This window comes from Vulpes vulpes, chromosome 12 (assembly GCF_048418805.1).
Source record: "Vulpes vulpes isolate BD-2025 chromosome 12, VulVul3, whole genome shotgun sequence".
Lineage (NCBI taxonomy): Eukaryota > Metazoa > Chordata > Mammalia > Carnivora > Canidae > Vulpes > Vulpes vulpes.
Genome location: NC_132791.1, coordinates 78,001,612 through 78,018,722, shown reverse-complemented (window position 1 = coordinate 78,018,722; position 17,111 = coordinate 78,001,612). Strand labels below are relative to the sequence as shown.

At 41.8% G+C, this 17,111-nt stretch overlaps 1 protein-coding gene across 5 annotated transcripts in view; it reads right to left on the bottom strand.

Moving 5' to 3' along the window:
• The window catches only part of LOC112920491 (cytidine monophosphate-N-acetylneuraminic acid hydroxylase), a 152,040-nt gene that overhangs the window by 126,093 nt on the left and 8,836 nt on the right, over nt 1-17,111 (bottom strand). For all 5 annotated transcript variants that reach the window (XR_011995659.1, XM_025999281.2, XM_025999285.2 and 2 more), the window contains 2 exons: nt 14,663-14,787; nt 12,852-13,040 (listed from right to left, as the gene is read on the bottom strand). Coding sequence is in view for 4 of the 5 variants with exons in the window: in XM_025999281.2 (XP_025855066.1) it covers nt 12,852-12,883 (32 nt within the window). In the remaining variant the exon portion in view is untranslated. The remainder of the gene's footprint in view (nt 1-12,851; nt 13,041-14,662; nt 14,788-17,111) is intronic.

Sequence of the window (17,111 nt, the reverse complement as noted above, 5' to 3'; positions counted from 1 at the left end):
ACATTGAATTGCTAAGCATCATCTTAAGTTCTCTTTCTTGCTGACAAATTCTAGAACAGGTATAACATGAGTTTGAGTTTAATAAACCTGAGCAGAATAAAAATATTATATTTAATGCTGACAACTTTAAAAACACACCTGTTTTAATTAAACAATCTTCAATTGAGTTTTGTTTTTTCTTTGCCTGCTTGCTTGCTTTTTTTTTTTTTCTTTTTTGAGGGCCCTTGCTACAGAAGACCTCCTTCCTACTAGAGAAGTGCTGTCACTAGATCCCATGGCTCTGTCCCCTGGATTCTGAACTTGGCTCCCAGCTAGTCTGCAACTGACCTTTCCCACCTGCCTGATGGAGCCAGGGAGACCCAGGCTTCTGCTTCACCCCAGCCACCTGCCGCAGCTGACCCTGCTCTGGGGAAAGCCCATTTTGAGCTCTTTCACACTCACCCCAGGATGTCCTTAAAACCAGGCCAGACCTGGCCAGAGAATGACTGCCAACCACAGCTGTTCTTGGAAACCTTGATACACACATTAATCTCACATGTGACTATCTCATCTCCACTGGGGAGAGCGGAGACCCTGTCAGCACTCTTTCTATCCTCTCCTACCCCAGCCCACACTTCCATCCCCTCGTAACCCATGTGAACAAAGCATCATAGCATTTCTGTCATTCCTCCATGCCCACACAACCTTACAATCAGTGCCAACTCAATCACAAACATGTTCATACGGTGGGGGTTTTAGTCAATCTCACAGAGTCTCGTTTATACCCTTCCTTATGTGTCGCGCGCGCTGGGGGTGACAACCGTCCAGGGATGAGGGCAAGGGAATGAGGAAAAGAAAAGAGACATAAACAGAGTGGGAGCAGGAGGGACATATGGCTAGATTCAGCCACCATGCCAACTTTATTTGTATTATTCACTCTTTTATAGAGCAGGGTTGTATATCAAGCAGGATATCTTAAGCTTAGTTCTCCAGACATGTCCTTTCATAATAGATAGCAATGGTATGTGCCCTTGAATAGATAGCAATGGTATGCGTCCTTGAGCCACAAGCCTTTAACAACAAGGGTGAGACAGGTGGGCCACGGTTGGAAGGATCAACAGAGAGCCATTGCTCGATCCATTAACCCTTTCCTGGCACTATGTGTTGGCGGCTCCCAACACTTATGTTGCTCTGCTCAGTTGACCACTCATTAAAGCTAACTTGGAGAGCACTAATGCATCTTTTTACTAGCTGCCTAATATTCACTGGTATGAAAATACCATAACTTGTTTACCCATATTGTTAATCAGTATTTTTTTACAACTACAAACAATACTTAACATCACTGAAGATGTACGTTTATGTACAATGTTTTCAATCTTTAAACAGATTTTACTTATTTGTTTGTTTATTTATTTATTTATTTATTTGAGAAAGAACAGTGGTGGGGAGGGGCAGAGAGAAAAAGAGAAGCAGACCCCCTGTTCAGCAGGGAGCCCGATGCAGGGCTCCATCCCAGGACTCTGAGATCAGCATAGTTAAAATATTCAGTAGCCACTAGGGTCATGATTTGAATAGGTTCCTCATTTTTGCTCAGTTGGTTAAGTCCACAAAGTCCATATATATTTGTATAAAAAAGTACAGACTACCTTTTATTTTAAAAAGAGCACCTCCATGAAAATATGCAGGTCTTCACTTCCTACTTCAGGTGATCCTACTTGAGCATTTCAACCTAAGACAATTGCCCAATAGAGACAATCATTGGAAGGCAGGTCTGAGCTGAGAGCTGATGTGTGTGTCCAGCAGGACTGAAAGGAATGGAGCCCCAGCGCACCCCTGTTGGGGAAGTGTGTTGATAGTGCAGGGTCAGGTGGGGGTGGCAGGTTTGTTGAGAGATAGGAGACCCCTTCTTAGTGGATGGGGAAGCACATGGATGGACCATGCCTGTGGGGCTGTAGCTTGGTCTCTGATAGTTTGGAGTCTTTCAAAGTGAAGGGTAGGACCTGAAGCATAGGCCCTGGTAGGAAGCTGGGTAAGATGATAGAGGTGTATTTGCTGGTGGTGGGGGCAGGGAATGGATGGGTGTAAATAAAACACCCCTGTTTCTTCTTCCTCTGTTTCCCCCTGATGTCCACATCTAACTTTCCATTGACATTGGCTCAGGCCAGACCAATCTGCTCTTTGAGCAGCTCCTCGCTTATATCTCTCCTGTTCCTCTTTCCCATCAGGGGCCTCTTTCTCCAGAAGCCTTTTCCTGGACATAATGGAGAAAAGACAATGAGGATTTTTGCTTGCTCATGGGGGAAAACCCAACTCTGGTTGCCTCCAGAACAAGAGAGTTATGAAGAAACCTATAGCTCTGAAAACCAGTAGGCATGTTTTGAGAACCAGTCATGGAAATTGGCAAGACCCACAGTAGCTCTAGGGGTGAGATCAGCAGGAGCTAAAGGATGGCATTCCCAGAAGGAATGGTCCTGTCTAGGATGTTGTCCTTTGTGAACAAATGGATCAGCCATTTGTCAGGATCTCCAAAGAGACCTTGCTCTGTCAAGGTCCTGGAGGAAGGGGCTTCTCGAATGAAAGGCAATCCACTGGATTTCCATTCCCACTGAGACCACACATGTTTGAAGAGTGGCAGTGCTGTCACGAAGAGGGAATGAATGCTGGTCAGCCAAGAAAGGGGTTGGTTTTTGTTTTGGTTTTTTGGCTTTTTTATTCAAAGACATTACTTATTATTATTATTATTTCTCTGAGAAATGAATACCTGAACATGAAAACACAGTGCTAAGAAATATCATAACCACACTATGTACTGCTTTAACCTTATGTCAATAGGTTTGTTATTTATAGTCAGTGTTTCTAGTTCGGACAGCAAAGCTGTAAGTTCCACATGATGGTTTTATCTGTAACTGATGCTCAGAGAGGTCAGAGTGTAACACAGCTATATAGGTGGGATCTGAATCTAGGTCGACTGACTTCAAACAAACCACTGTCCCATGCTGCCTCTCATCTCTCCCCACAATTGGATTAATTTCTCTCTCCTTTAAAACCTAATATCACTTTTGATACCACATTTTGATATCACATTTTACAATATTGATGTGGGCATGTTTCTTTCTCACTCGTTATTATCTTCATGCCAGTTGCTTAGTGATCCAAATTTTGTGATGTCTTTCTTGAATTTTTAAAGTCAGCTTCCTGTTTGTTAAAAAAAACTTTTGAGTTAAAATCTTGTGTCTTGGTGTGTTTGTTTTTTCCTTCTGAGTCAGTGACTTTAACAACAAAAAGGTCCTCACCCCTGACTAAGGCCAGGAGGAAAACCTCCTTTATTAAAATCAGCCAGGGATCCCTGGGTGGTGCAGCGGTTTAGCGCCTGTCTTTGGCCCAGGGCATGATCCTGGAGACCCCGGATCGAATCCCACGTCGGGCTCCCGGTGCATGGAGCCTGCTTCTCCCTCTGCCTGTGTCTCTGCCTCTCTCTCTGTGTGTGTGACTATCATAAATAAATAAATAAATAAATTTATTAAAATCAGCCAGCCCTGGTCAGGGGCCCTTTTCCCACCCCCATGTTCTTTCACAACTTCCTCCAACACTATCAGAGATAACCAGTCATCAAAGCCTAGCTGTTTTTTCAACTTACCACCATAATATACACAAAATGCAAAATAAAAAATTGTATAAACCCTGTGCAATGCTAGAAAGAACGATATAGTCAACTTCCATGACCCAATCTCAACAACTTTTCTCTTTCCCTACTCACACCCTCACATACCCTCTTTCTCATACTCATACCCCCCCACTCTTGCATACCCTCACACAACCCTCTTGCACACTCACATCCCCTCACACTCACTCACACTTTCCACACACACTCACACATAGCCACACACCTTCACACACACCTTTCACCGTCATATATACTCACATCCCCCACACACTCTCATACCTATACATACACTCACATGCACACACCCACTCACCCACATACTCATGTACTCACACACTCCCTCACACATGCATTTAAACTCTTGCACACCCTCACACACACCCACACACTCAAACTCACACACACTGTCCTCCCCAGTCCGATGACTCATGAATCATGACATCATGATTTCATCTTCTCATATTTCAATATATTCCTCTAAAATACAAGGATTCTAATAAATATAACACCATCACCAAATCTAATACATTTATTAAAAATTCTTTAATATTATCAAATATTCAGCCAATAGCCAAATTCTCCTTGTTGGCCTAAAGTATATTCTGGACCAAATCAAGATCCAAACCTGGTTCATACATTACAGCCAATTTTTTAAAATATTTTATTTATTTATTTGAGAGAGAGAAAGCGAGCATGCACAAATGGGGAGGAGGGGCTGAGGGAGAGGGAGAAGCAGATGTTCCACTCAGCGGGGAGCCCAATGCAGTGCTCAATCCCAGGACCCCAAGATCATGACCTGAACGAAAGGTAGATGCTTAATCCACTGAACCACCCAGGTGCCCCACAGTACAGTCAAATGTTTAAGGAGACACCTATAGCTGCCCAGAATAAAGAGATGGCTCCATATGTAATGACATGGAAATAACAAGTGCCAAGATATATTGGTGAATGAACATGAACAATATGTGTAATGTGACCCATTTTTGCCTAAACTTATATGTTTACTTTATATGTATTTCTATATACACATAAAGAAATCTGAAAGAGGGTTCTTGGATTGAGCCCTACATTGGGCTCCCTGCTCAGTGGTGAGTCTGCTTCTCCCTCTCTCTCTCTGCTCCTCCCCCTGCTCATGCTCTCTCTCTCTCTCTCTCTCTCTCACTCTCTCTCAAATAAGTAAAATCTTAAAAAGGAAATCTGAAAGAATAAACCATTTGTCACATGCCCAAATTAGAGATTCCCAGAAGACAATCAGGTGTTCAGCAAAAGCATACTGTTTGCACAAATGGTTTCTGCACAGTGAGCCCTTCTTATCACTTAAACATGGGCACCCTCCCAAAATTTAAGTTCCCAGTTGCTAGCCCAGGGCCAACCTCATAGGCAGGCCTGTCAGAGGACACCATCCATTCCCAACATGTTAACTCTTTCCAGCACAGCCAGCAAACAATTAGAAGGAGTCAAGTGTACAATAAAAACCAAATTATAGGAGCAGCCTCCAGTCTGTTTTCATGGTGAAAATGGTGAAGCCAGTCAACTACATGTCTTTTTAGGAAATCATATTTTTCCTCCAGAGACCTGGGGATGTAGTGTGGAGCCCCATGTCACACTTCAGGCCAGACAGTCATTTGACAGCCCCCTTTTATGGACAAAGGCACTGCACTCCTCGTCCTTTCTTCACTGTTCACAGCATCTTCCAAGAAAATTTAGAGCCAACACAAAACAATCCATACAAAGAGTTTTCCCTGCCACTATAGTGGTTCCCACTCAATTGCCCTCTGTAAGGAAGAGTTTTGATGCACTGGTCTAAGGTCTTTAAAATGGAGATTTGACTTTGAGCTTCTTGTCACTCCCACAGTCTCCTTCTTGATAGTCCTTTCCAAATCAGATGACTTGTACAAAGAAAGAACATAGCCAAGTGCTTGACCAGTCAGAAGGTAATGTCCATCCCAGCCTAGTCAGCCATACTTGAGTAAGTAGCCTTACTAGCCTTATTTTTGGGGTGATAACATTTGCCCTTTCTTTTAATGGAAAACATTGTTCTTTATACATCCAAGAATCCATACTCAAGATATCTCAGACAGTGTTAATTTAGGACATGCTACCTGATGTGTGTCATATGTTCAGATTCAGAGTTCAGCAATCTGAGGATTGTCCAAAGCACTAGACCATTTTGTCTGGTCCGTGTGGAGTTCTTTCATTGTTTGTAATTCAATCTCTACTGAAAAATAATGGAAGTGGAGAGCTTGGAGATTGTTTCCTGCACTTACAAAATCTGAATAAAAATTGTAAAACTCAGCTCAGTTCTGGGAACTACTTATATGTTTTACTTATAAACCTGAAGGCTTACACAGCCACACCAGCCATACCAGCTTGTTTTAGCCACGGGTCAGATTTCTGCTGCTTTGGGTTTGGAAATCCCTGAAGTTACACATCCATAAACATATCCCTATGGAGTGAAAGAATGCTGAATAACATATGAAATCTGTATAAAATTAATGATACATTTGGGGGCTTTCTGTGCTTTTATGATTTCCTCTGAGAGGAAATTTTAGCAAATATGGTGGGCCATGTTCTTTTTCTCTGTTTTAAAACTTGTTTTCAAATTTCAGTGTGTTATATGGTATGTTGGTAAATTGAATTTAAATGAAAATTTTAAAACTTTAAAAAAAATTTCAGGGTTTGGATCAAATAATCAACAAAGACATTCAATTACCTAAAATGGGCATGTAATTTCTACCTAGGAGTCACTGTGAATTAGCATATCAAAATCTTCCATTAAAACTTAGAGGATTTTGTCTACTGTTTTCTTGATTAATTTTGTGATCAATTGTCTACTACCTTAGGATATCTCTTTATTTATTGACTAATAGTTCACATCTGCTTTGTTATTTAACTCTCAGGCTTTCATCTGCTCTCTCAAAGCTCCGTAAGAACAATAACTATATTTTTATTCACCTCTGCCTCAAGCCAAGTGTGGGAAAAGTCCCTGGTATCTACTAATCTTTTACTTGGCAAGTTATGGGGACCATAAGCCCCTCTGAGGCACTGATTCTCCATGAATAAAGTGAGGTTAGTGTCTGGTTAATGCAGTGCTGATAGAATTAAATGAAGCAGTATACATGTCCATACAGTAAGAGCTACACAAACAAGTTATTTTTTTAAGATTTTTATTTATTTACTTGAGGGAAAGTGAGAGAGAGGATGAGCTGGGGGAGGGGCAGAAGAAGTGGGAGACACAGACTCCACGCTGAGCAGGGAGCCTGACACAGGGCCCAGGGCTTGATCCCAGGACCCTGAGATCATGACTGGAGCTGAAGGCAGATGCTTAACTGACTAAGCCACCCAGGCACCCCAAAACAAGTTATTTTTAAACTATTACTGCTCAACTGTGGCTAAACCGACAGGTGGGGGGACCAACTAAGCAATCCTAGACATTCTGTTATTTGGAGACCATCTTAAGGACAGCATCACATTTGACACTGCACACTTGGTAAAAATTATTGAGAGGCACACAGTAGGATGTTGAAGAACACAGGCTGTAAATGAATACAGATCTGAATTCTGCCCCTGTGTGCTGCTAGGTGAATTACTCAAGCTCTTCATTTATAAAATATGAATAACAGAATTGTGAGAACGAAAATGTGATTAAGTCAATGAAGCACTTGGCATGAAACCTAGCGCATATCAGGGGCTTGACTTAATGGTAGCTTTCATCATTAACTATGAGCGCTTATTCACACAGGGCATCGGCCACTTCTGAACACTTAAATCATTTTTACCCATATTATTTCATTTGATTAGCAAAGCCTCTCTCAGAAAGAAGCCTGGCTGGTTTTATCCATTTCTCAAATATGAATAATAATGCACAGAAAAGAAACATGCCTTGCTCTAGTGAATGAACCCAAGGATTAACTTCACCTGAGAAAATTTAGGCAGACCACAATAGCTAGAATAGACCCAGAATAATTTCCTTTTGCTCACACCACTAATATTAGACAGCTAGCAGTGAATGGATAATAAGGATCTTAAAGTCTCTCATCCTTTTTTTTTTTTTTTTTTTTTTATTTATGATAGTCACAGAGAGAGAGAGAGAGAGAGGCAGAGACACAGGCGGAGGAAGAAGCAGGCTCCATGCACCGGGAGCCTGACGTGGGATTCGATCCCGGGTCTCCAGGATCGCGCCCTGGGCCAAAGGCAGGCGCCAAACCGCTGCGCCACCCAGGGATCCCAAAGTCTCTCATCCTTAAATGCCATTCAGTACGAAGACAGTAGCATCCTAGAGAAGAATTTAGGAAATGGAAATTTTCTGTCATAGCCCATCCAAAGGAGAGAGGTCAAATGAGGCAACGATCCCTTGCCACGTGTGTTTGGTGAGACTTTAGAGGACACACCTTGTGGATAAAATCTACAAGATGTGTTGGAGCCCTCAGAAAATAAACATCTGTATGTGTTCTTCATTATCCAAAGGCAAAGCAGAGGAAAAAAATAAATGTTATGTGTAATCAACTTGTAATAAGACATTTGGAATGTGGCTCAGTGGCTCCTTCCATTACCTCACGGCAAATTTTCAGTGAGTTGTTTGGCTTTTCATCAGCTAAAAATAATAAAAGTGTCTTTCCTTTTTTTTTAGATTTTATTTATTTAATCATAGACACAGAGAGAGAGAGAGGCAGAGACACAGGCAGAGGGAGAAGCAGGCTCCATACAGGGAGCCTGATGTGGGACTCAATCCCGGGTCTCCAGGATCACACCCCAGGCTGCAGGCGGCGCCAAACCGCTGTGCCACCGGGGCTGCCCAAAAGGTATCTTTCCAATGTAGTTCATTTCTTTTCTTGCAAAACTTTACTCATTACTTGACTTTTATTTTTTCAAATGTTTTACCACCAGTTTGGACAAATGGACCAGAACGTAGTAGATGTCAGCCAAAGTATGGGCATCATATGAGCATGACAATGATGACCTTCTCCTTCTCCTCCTTCTCCTCTCCTTTTCTCTGGCCTCCTCTCCCTCTCTCCCTTTTCTTCTTGTCTTCCTTTTCTTTTTCTTGTCTCCCTCCCTTTCTCTCCTCTTTTTTTTTTTTAAGATTTTATTTATTTGACAGAAGGAGAGAGAGAGAGCACAAGCAAAGGCAGAGGGAAAAGTAGGCTCCCCACTGAGCAGGAAGCCCAATGTGGGTCTCTATCCCAGGACCCAAAGATCATGACCTGAGCTGAAGGCAGATGCTTAATCACTTGAGCCACCCAGGTGCCCCTGAAATAAAATTTTAAAATTCCATTGTCAATAGCATCAAAAAATGAAATGCGAGGGGAATAACTCTAACAAAAGATATGCAAGACCTCTACACCAAAAACTCCCCAAAATATTGCTGAGAGGAATTGAAGGAGACACCAGTAAATGGAGAAATATAGCTGTTCATATAATGGAAGACTTGATATTGTTAAGATATCAATTCTCCCCCATTTGGGATCCAGTGCAAATCCCAATCATAATCCTTCCAGGCTCTTTAACAAAAATTCACAAGTTGATTCCAAAGTATACATATAAATGAAAAGCACCTAAAATAGCCAAATAATTATTGAAAAAAAAACAAAGCTGGAGGGCTGGTTTCCATAATTTACTGTAAAGTATCATCAAAACAACACGGTGCCAGCAAAGAACGCACAAATTGATTAAGCAGAGCTTAGAAGTAAGTCCATACTTACAGTGGTAAACTAATTTCCAACAACAAAATTTCCAAAGCAACAATAGGAAAAGTCTTTCCAATAAATGTGCTGGAACAACTGAACATCCATATGGGGTGGGGGGGGGGGGAAGAAACATTGATCTTTACCCCGTATTTGCACGAAAGTTAGTATGAAGTAGACCACAGGTCTAAGCACAAAGGATAAAGGGAGGACAAGACGGCGGAAGAGCAAGCGTCCTTGACTCACCTGGCCCCAAAAACCTACCTAGGGAACTTTCAAAACATCCTGAACACCTATGAATTCAACCTGAGATTTAAAGAACAGCCGGAATGCTAGAGAGAAACGTTTTCACTTCTAACAAGGTAAGAAGATGGGGGGGGGGGGGGGAATCCAGTGGGGGAGGGGCGTGAGGAGCGGGGCTAAGCTGAGCCGCAGGAGCCTCCAGGGCAAGAAAGCCCAGCCCTGGAGAAGTGGGAACTTTAAAATCCGCGCTGGAGTTTTCCTGGTCGGAAAAGTGCTTGGCAGGAAATTGGGCAGAGTCGCAGGAGGAGCAGTGAAGCCTCGGGAGGCTTCACAGTCACTGGAAGAGGAGGTGCGCCCAAGCGGACGCAGGCAGAGAGGGCCCGGGACAGCGAGCGCTCCCCGGGGCGGGCGCCCCCAAGCTGCGCAGGTCAGCGCCCCGCCAGCCTGGGAGCATCTAGGCCCGGCGGACTGCGGCCTGCGAGGCTGCGGCAGCCACTCGTGGGGCGCTGACTCCAGGGCTGGAGAGCTGGCTGCCGCCCTCTGTCGTTCCTCTGTCCCACCGCCGGCCTGGGAGGGGCGGGCCGCCGGTGAACAATGGATAGAGACGTGGTCTCTACACACTATGGACTATTCCTCAGCCGTCAGAAAGGACAAATACCCACCATTTACTTCGACATGGATGGAACTGGAGAGTACTATGCTGAGTGCAGTAAGTCAATCCGAGAAGGACAATCATCATATGGTTTCACTCATACGGGGAATATAAGAAACAGTGAAAGGGATGATAAGGGAAAGGAGAAAAAATGAAAACGAGTGGGAAAAATTAGAGAGGGAGACAAAGCATTCTCGAGAGACTCCTAACTCTGGGAAACGAACATAGGGTAGTGGAAGGGGATGTGGGGGCGGGGGGGAGTAGGGCTGGAGTGACTGGGTGACGGGCACTGAGGGAGGGCACTTGCCGGGGTGAGCACTGGGTGTTATACTATGTGTTGGCAAATTGAACCCCAATTTAAAAAAAGCATAGGATAGCTGGGGTGGCTCAGCGGTTTAGCCCCCGCCTTCAGCCCAGGGCGTGATCTTGGAAACCCTGGATCGAGTCCCACATCAGGCTCCCTGCATGGAGCCTTGCTTTTCCCTCTGCTGATGTCTCTGCCTCTCTCTGTGTGTCTCTCATGAATAAATAAATAAAATCTTTAAAAAAAAAAAAAAGCTTAAAGGATAAAACTCAAAAGCTCATGAAATAAAACAGAACAGTACATTTGTTGGCTTGGGAATAGGCAAAGGTTTCTTGGAAATGACAAAACCATAACTATAAAGGAAAAATTGATGAATTAGACCTTGCCAAAATTTAAAACTGTGTTCATCAAAAGACAGTATTAAAAAATTAATAGACAACCCAGACCAAGAGAAGATACTCTCAAAACTAATATTTTATGTAAGACTGATAATTAGAATAGACAAGGAATTCCTACAATTCAATTAAAAGAGAGGTCAAAACAAAGGCCCATAATTGGGATGCCAGGGTGGCTCAGTGGTTAAGCATCTGCCTTCGGCTCAGGTCATGGTCCTGGAGTCCTGGGATTGAGTCCCACATTGGGCTCCCTGCATAGAGTCTGGTTCTTCCTCTGCCTGTGTCTCTGTCACTCTCTCTCTGTGTCTCTCATGGATAAATAAATAAAATAGAAAAGAAAAGAAAAGAGAAAGGCCCATAATTAATGGGTAAAATATTTGAACATGTTTTACAAAGGAAGATTTATCAATGGCAAATAAACACAGGAAAAGACATTCAATATCATTAATCATCAGGGATTAATGATCACAGTTTCACAGAAACACAAATTAAAATCACAATAAGATACCACTACAGCCCATCAGAATGGTTACATTTAAAGGCTATAACACCAAATGCTGGCAAAGATGTGGATCAACCACAGTTCTCATATATTACTGGTGGAAGTAAAATTGATTGCCACTTTCTAGAAGGTCTGGCACTTTCTTATAACCCTAAACAAATGCCTACATTGTAAACCAGCAATTCTACTCTTAGATATTTATCCGAAAGCATGAAAGCACTTATCCTCAGAAAAGAACATGCAAAATTGCTCATAGTATCTTTATTCATGATAGCCTCAAACAGCAAATAGCTCAGGTGGCCATCCATAGGAGAATAGTTCAACAGTTCACACTCACACAATAGAATACCACTTAGCAACAAAAAAGAAGTTCTAATGCATGTAACAATGTGGGTGAGTCCCAAGATTCCCTTTAAGTGAAAGAAATCTTCCACAGAAGACTACATATCATCACTAATCATCAGGGAAATGCAAATCAAAACCACTATGAGATAGATACCACTTCACACCATTAGGGTGGCTACCAACGTACCCCACCCTGCCAAAAAAAAAAAAACAAACAAAAATAACAATTGCTGGGGAAATGTGGATAAATGGCAACCATTGTGTATCGCTGCTGGAAGCATAAAATAGCTTGACTGATGTGGAAGATAGTATGGGTGGTTCCTCAAAAACATGGAATTACCATATGACCTAGCAATTCTGCTCGTAGGTATATACCCAAAAGAACTAAAAGTAGAGACCCAAACAGCTATTTATACACCAATGTTCACAGAAGCATTATTCACAATAGCCAAAATGCAGAAACAATCCAAATACCCATCAAGGAATCAAAGGATAAACAAAATGGGGTATATACATATGATGGAATATGACACAACCTTTTAAAAGATATAGAATTCTGATACATGCTGAACCTTGAATTCTGAACATGGATGAATCTTGAAAACTTTATGCAAAGTGAGATAGGCCAGACATGAGAAGACAAGCATTGTATGGCTCCCCTTATAAGGGGTTTCTTCTAGAAGGGCAAGTTCACAGAGAAAGAAAGTAGAACAGTGATTACCAGGGACTGAAGAGAGGTGAGATTGGGGTGTTAGTGTTTAATGGACACAGAGTTTCAGTTTGGGACGATGGAAAATTCTGTCGATGATTAGTAGTGATGGTGACACAACAGTGTGAATTTAGTCAATGTCATTGAATCATACACTCAGTATTTTACCACATTTTTTTTAAAAACAGGAATGGGACCTAGGACATTACCAAATTAACTACTCCCCTACATCATCGGCATGTGATCTTTTTCTATTTTTATTTCACCCTATTAAGGCTACTTACCAGTACAGCATGTGGCTTCTAGTGGATTCTAATGCTCTTTTGGAGGAAAAGTAATATGCCTAAGAGGACAAATAAAACATGACTTACCAGGAATACAAAAAAGCCCTTTGCATGCACATTTGTCATGCTGAAAATCTGAAAACGGTGAAGGGGAATAATGAAGTTGTTGTTAGATCCGACTGAGCATCCAGGGTGGTACTCAGTGTTGTTTCAGAGGATTCCTTTCCTTGCCCAAGGTCCACATTCTCTTCGTCAGGAAGACATAACTAGAGATACCTTTGAATTAGAAAACAACACTCTATAAACATGGGTTCTTACCATGTGCTTCACGCCCAGTCATTTCCAACCTTTGGAAAAGTTAAGGCAACCATTTATTTTTATTAATAGCTATGTGGTATCTCATTTCATTGTTCCCCTTTGTTGAGTGTTTGATGTCAAGTTTTTTTTATTAATATAAATAATGCCACTGTAACTTTAAAAAATTGTTTTCCATATTTTAGCTGTACATACAGTGTGGTTTCAAATGTGTATATTAAAAACTATCCATACTTATGTGCGAAATCACTGTCTCCTGATATTCATACCACCTCTTACCTGGGTAACAGCTATCCCTGCCGTCTTGATTGGTTGGGACAGTCCAGACCCAACCAAATCAGTGCATGGGATTCCCCTGCCATGGAGACTCATCTTCTGCATCAGCCATATGGGGCATTTAAACTCTGCATGGGCACCGTCTCCCCAAAGAATTGGTGGAGCCTATGGCCCCCCAGTATGAGAATCTGTCCTAACCCACATTATCTTCCCCTAGAAACTCTTTTTTTATGGAGATGTGGTTCATCCACCAATGAAGAAATCTGCTGGATTATTCTTCCAGATTCCTGCACTGATTTCCAAGGGAGGTTAAACTGTCTTAAACAGAACAAGAAAGGGAATGCTGGATCTTTACTTCCACTTCCATTGGCGTCTATGCAATGGTTGCTCCAGCCATAGTTCAGCCTCCATTTCATAGTTGAAATCTGAACAAATAGTTTATCTTTAGAATTAATCACAAACTAGGCTTTATACCTACTGCCTGGGATGTCAAAGGAAAAAACGTTCTAGAATATATCAAGGCAGAATCGTGTGTGGCAGGGTTGGGAGCTAAGATGCTTTGTTGGGCCAAGAACCATATTCAGACAATTAAACCTGAAGAGAGAGGCAGGATAATATACAGGATTCTCAAAAAAGAAAGGCAATGGACCTGGGCTTGATCAAAGGCACTCCTTTTTTAAAAACAGTAGGGCTAGATTAGTGTCACTGTAACTCAGGAACTCTCCCAAACAAGGAAGGAACAGAGCATTTACAGAAACAAAATGGAAACTTCCTTTAATGCTGACCCCTAGAGCCGCTGTATTCTATGACATATGTACTTCCCCAACCATAAAGGATCCTTTATAATGAGGATTAAAAGTAGCACAACTGGAAAAAAAAATCTCCTGCCAAATTAACTTTAAATAAGGATCTCTTAATCTCAGTTCTCTTGTTGGTGCTATGATACAACAGAACAAGTTTGAGTTTCTCTACTTGTTCTGTGCAAATACTGCAGCCTTTGAAAAAAGCTTTTTATATAAATCTATGCACAAAGGGAATAATTGGCAAGATAATACCGTGCCAAATAGGAAATGATCATGACCTAAAACATAAGTCAACAGATCCATCTCAGGAAATAAACCTGATGCTCTCTGGATATCGTGTAAGGTTCTTCCCATATAACATTAATAATGGCTTATATAGGACTAGGAAAAACTTAAGACACTGATTTTGGAAATACTCCACAAATGCAGCAGAATGAGAATTTTCAGATCTGACTCTAGATGAGGATTTTAGCTGTTGGCATAACGAATGAAATCCTGACTTACGTTCAAGATCCTCTTTATGAGTATATCTTCATGACTTCAGATCACCAGCAGCAACACTCTGTAACTTTCCACTCAAGCCGCAAGGTGTATCTAGGTGGTTCTAACCGGAGCAGCAGGGGTGGCAGCTGCAACAGAGTCAGCGTCAGAAGATGAGGCCAGTGCAGGCTCCCCTCACACTTGCAGATTGTAATTCTCACCCAGCTGTGCCTTTCACTTGTCTGCAGCAAAACCTACCCGTGTGAGCTCTTTTCAGAATTTTCCTGCAAACCAGAATTCTGCTCTCTTCCCCAGTATTGAGTTTTTTTCAGCTGGACTTGCTCTAGGAAGTTTTGAGACAACACCATACCTGACTTATAACTTACAACAGGTGGTCAGTTGTCTCTGGAAGTTTCTGAAATCTAACAACATGAGGAAATGCACAGCCTTATGGTATGTTCTCAGGTATGTTATGCGGGGGATATGGTATTATATCCGTGCCAGCCAGAGACTCCACTCCAGACTCACAGACATTTTAAAACAAGTTTCAGAGCAGAGTTTTCAATGAAACACATTTAGCTGAATTAAATAGCATAAATAATGCTCAGACTGTCCCAACCTTCTGCCTCTTTGTGATCCATCAGAAACCAGACCTTTCCCAGAAAGACATCCAGAGGCCCTAGCTGTCTCACTCGGTGGAGCAAGCAACACTTGATCTTGGGAGTTGAGAGTTCAAGCCCTGTGTTGGGTGTAGAGATTACTGAAAAACAATCTTCAAAAAAAAAAAATGACAGTCAGTGAACGCCTCTAACCTGATTTTCACCTTGGTTTTGGATGTTGCTTAAGGTAAGATTATAGAGGAGTGGGGGGGCTGTGAATGTTTGGTGCCAGAAAGTTCAAATGGAGGTCTGAAGACACATTGTACTGGCATTCCAAAACAAAATGAACTTTTGATCTCAGAAGACAACTTAAGAAATAAAATGAAATATGTATTCTTATGTCAGTATGAAAATAGAAACTGTGCCAGGACAAATAGTAACATACTGCCACTTCACCTTATTCTGAGCACAGCTTTATATGAAATATTTGAGAACAGAAATGAGCATATCAGATGCTTTTATTTTTTTAAGGTTTTATTTATTTATTCATGAGAGACACTGAGACACAGGCTGAGAGAGAAGCAGGCTCCCTGCGAGGAGCCGGATGTGGGACTCGATCCCAGGATCTCAGGATCATGACCTGAGCCAAAGGCAGACGCTCAACCACTGAGCCACCCAGGTGTCCCCAGATGCTTTTAAATAACACAAAATTAAAACAAAAAAATAATTTAAATAAATAAATAAATAAATAAATAAATAAATAAATAAATAAATAACACAGAATATTCTCAGTTTAAATTTGTTTTATTGGAATGAAAATGAAACACATAGGGTTTGCATTTCTGGACTGTTATTAGTAAATCAAACACAAAATTTAAAAGAACTAAAACTATTGCCCTGTGTTTTTTAGCTCTGTTCTCACATCAGATGTTAAAAATAGTGTGTTGTTATTTTTTTTAAAGATTTTATTTATTGGGCAGCCCCGGTAGCCCAGCGGTTTAGTGTGCCTTGGGCCCAGGTTGTGATGCTGGAGACCTGGGATCGAGTCCCGCGCCGGCTCCCTGCACGAGCCTGCTTCTCTCTCTGCCTCTGTGTGTGTGTCTCTCTCTCTGTCTGTCATCAATAAATAAATAAAATCTTTAAAAATATATATTTTATTTATTTATTCAGGAGAGACACAGAGACAGAGGCAGAGACACAGGCAGAGGGAGAAGCAAGCTCCCTGCAGGGAGCCTGATGTGGGACTCGATCCCAGGACCCCAGGATCACGACCGGAACCAAAAGCAAATGCTCAACCACTGTGCCACCCCGGTGCCCCAATAGTGTGTTTTTGTAAAAGGAAAATCTCAGTGCTTTTCTCCTTCACTGTCAATCTAAGTGCCTCACAATTTTTTTCATCTATAACAGTATAGGATTTATAGTTTTTATAAAATATGATATGTTTCTCATTAAATTAAATTAAATTAATAATATCTCTTCTGCACACAGGTATGTTACTTCATAAATCCAATCATTTTGGGATCCCTGGGTGGCGCAGCGGTTTGGCGCCTGCCTTTGGCCCATGGCGCAATCCCAGAGACCCAGGGTCGAATCCCGCGTCGGGCTCCCGGTGCATGGAGCCTGCTTCTCCCTCTGCCTGTGTCTCTGCCCCTCTCTCTCTCTCTGTGACTATCATAAATAAAAAAAAAAAAAAATCCAATCATTTTGATTGGTTCTGGTGTGCTTTACTATTCACCTGCTTTATTTAGGTAATGCAACATGAATGGTAAGTAATTATTGAAAAGAGAAGTATTACATAGTTTAACGTCTTCTAGATTTTAATATTGTATCCCTTAGGGTGAAAAACATTTCTGGAAGGAAAAAGATTATCTTCT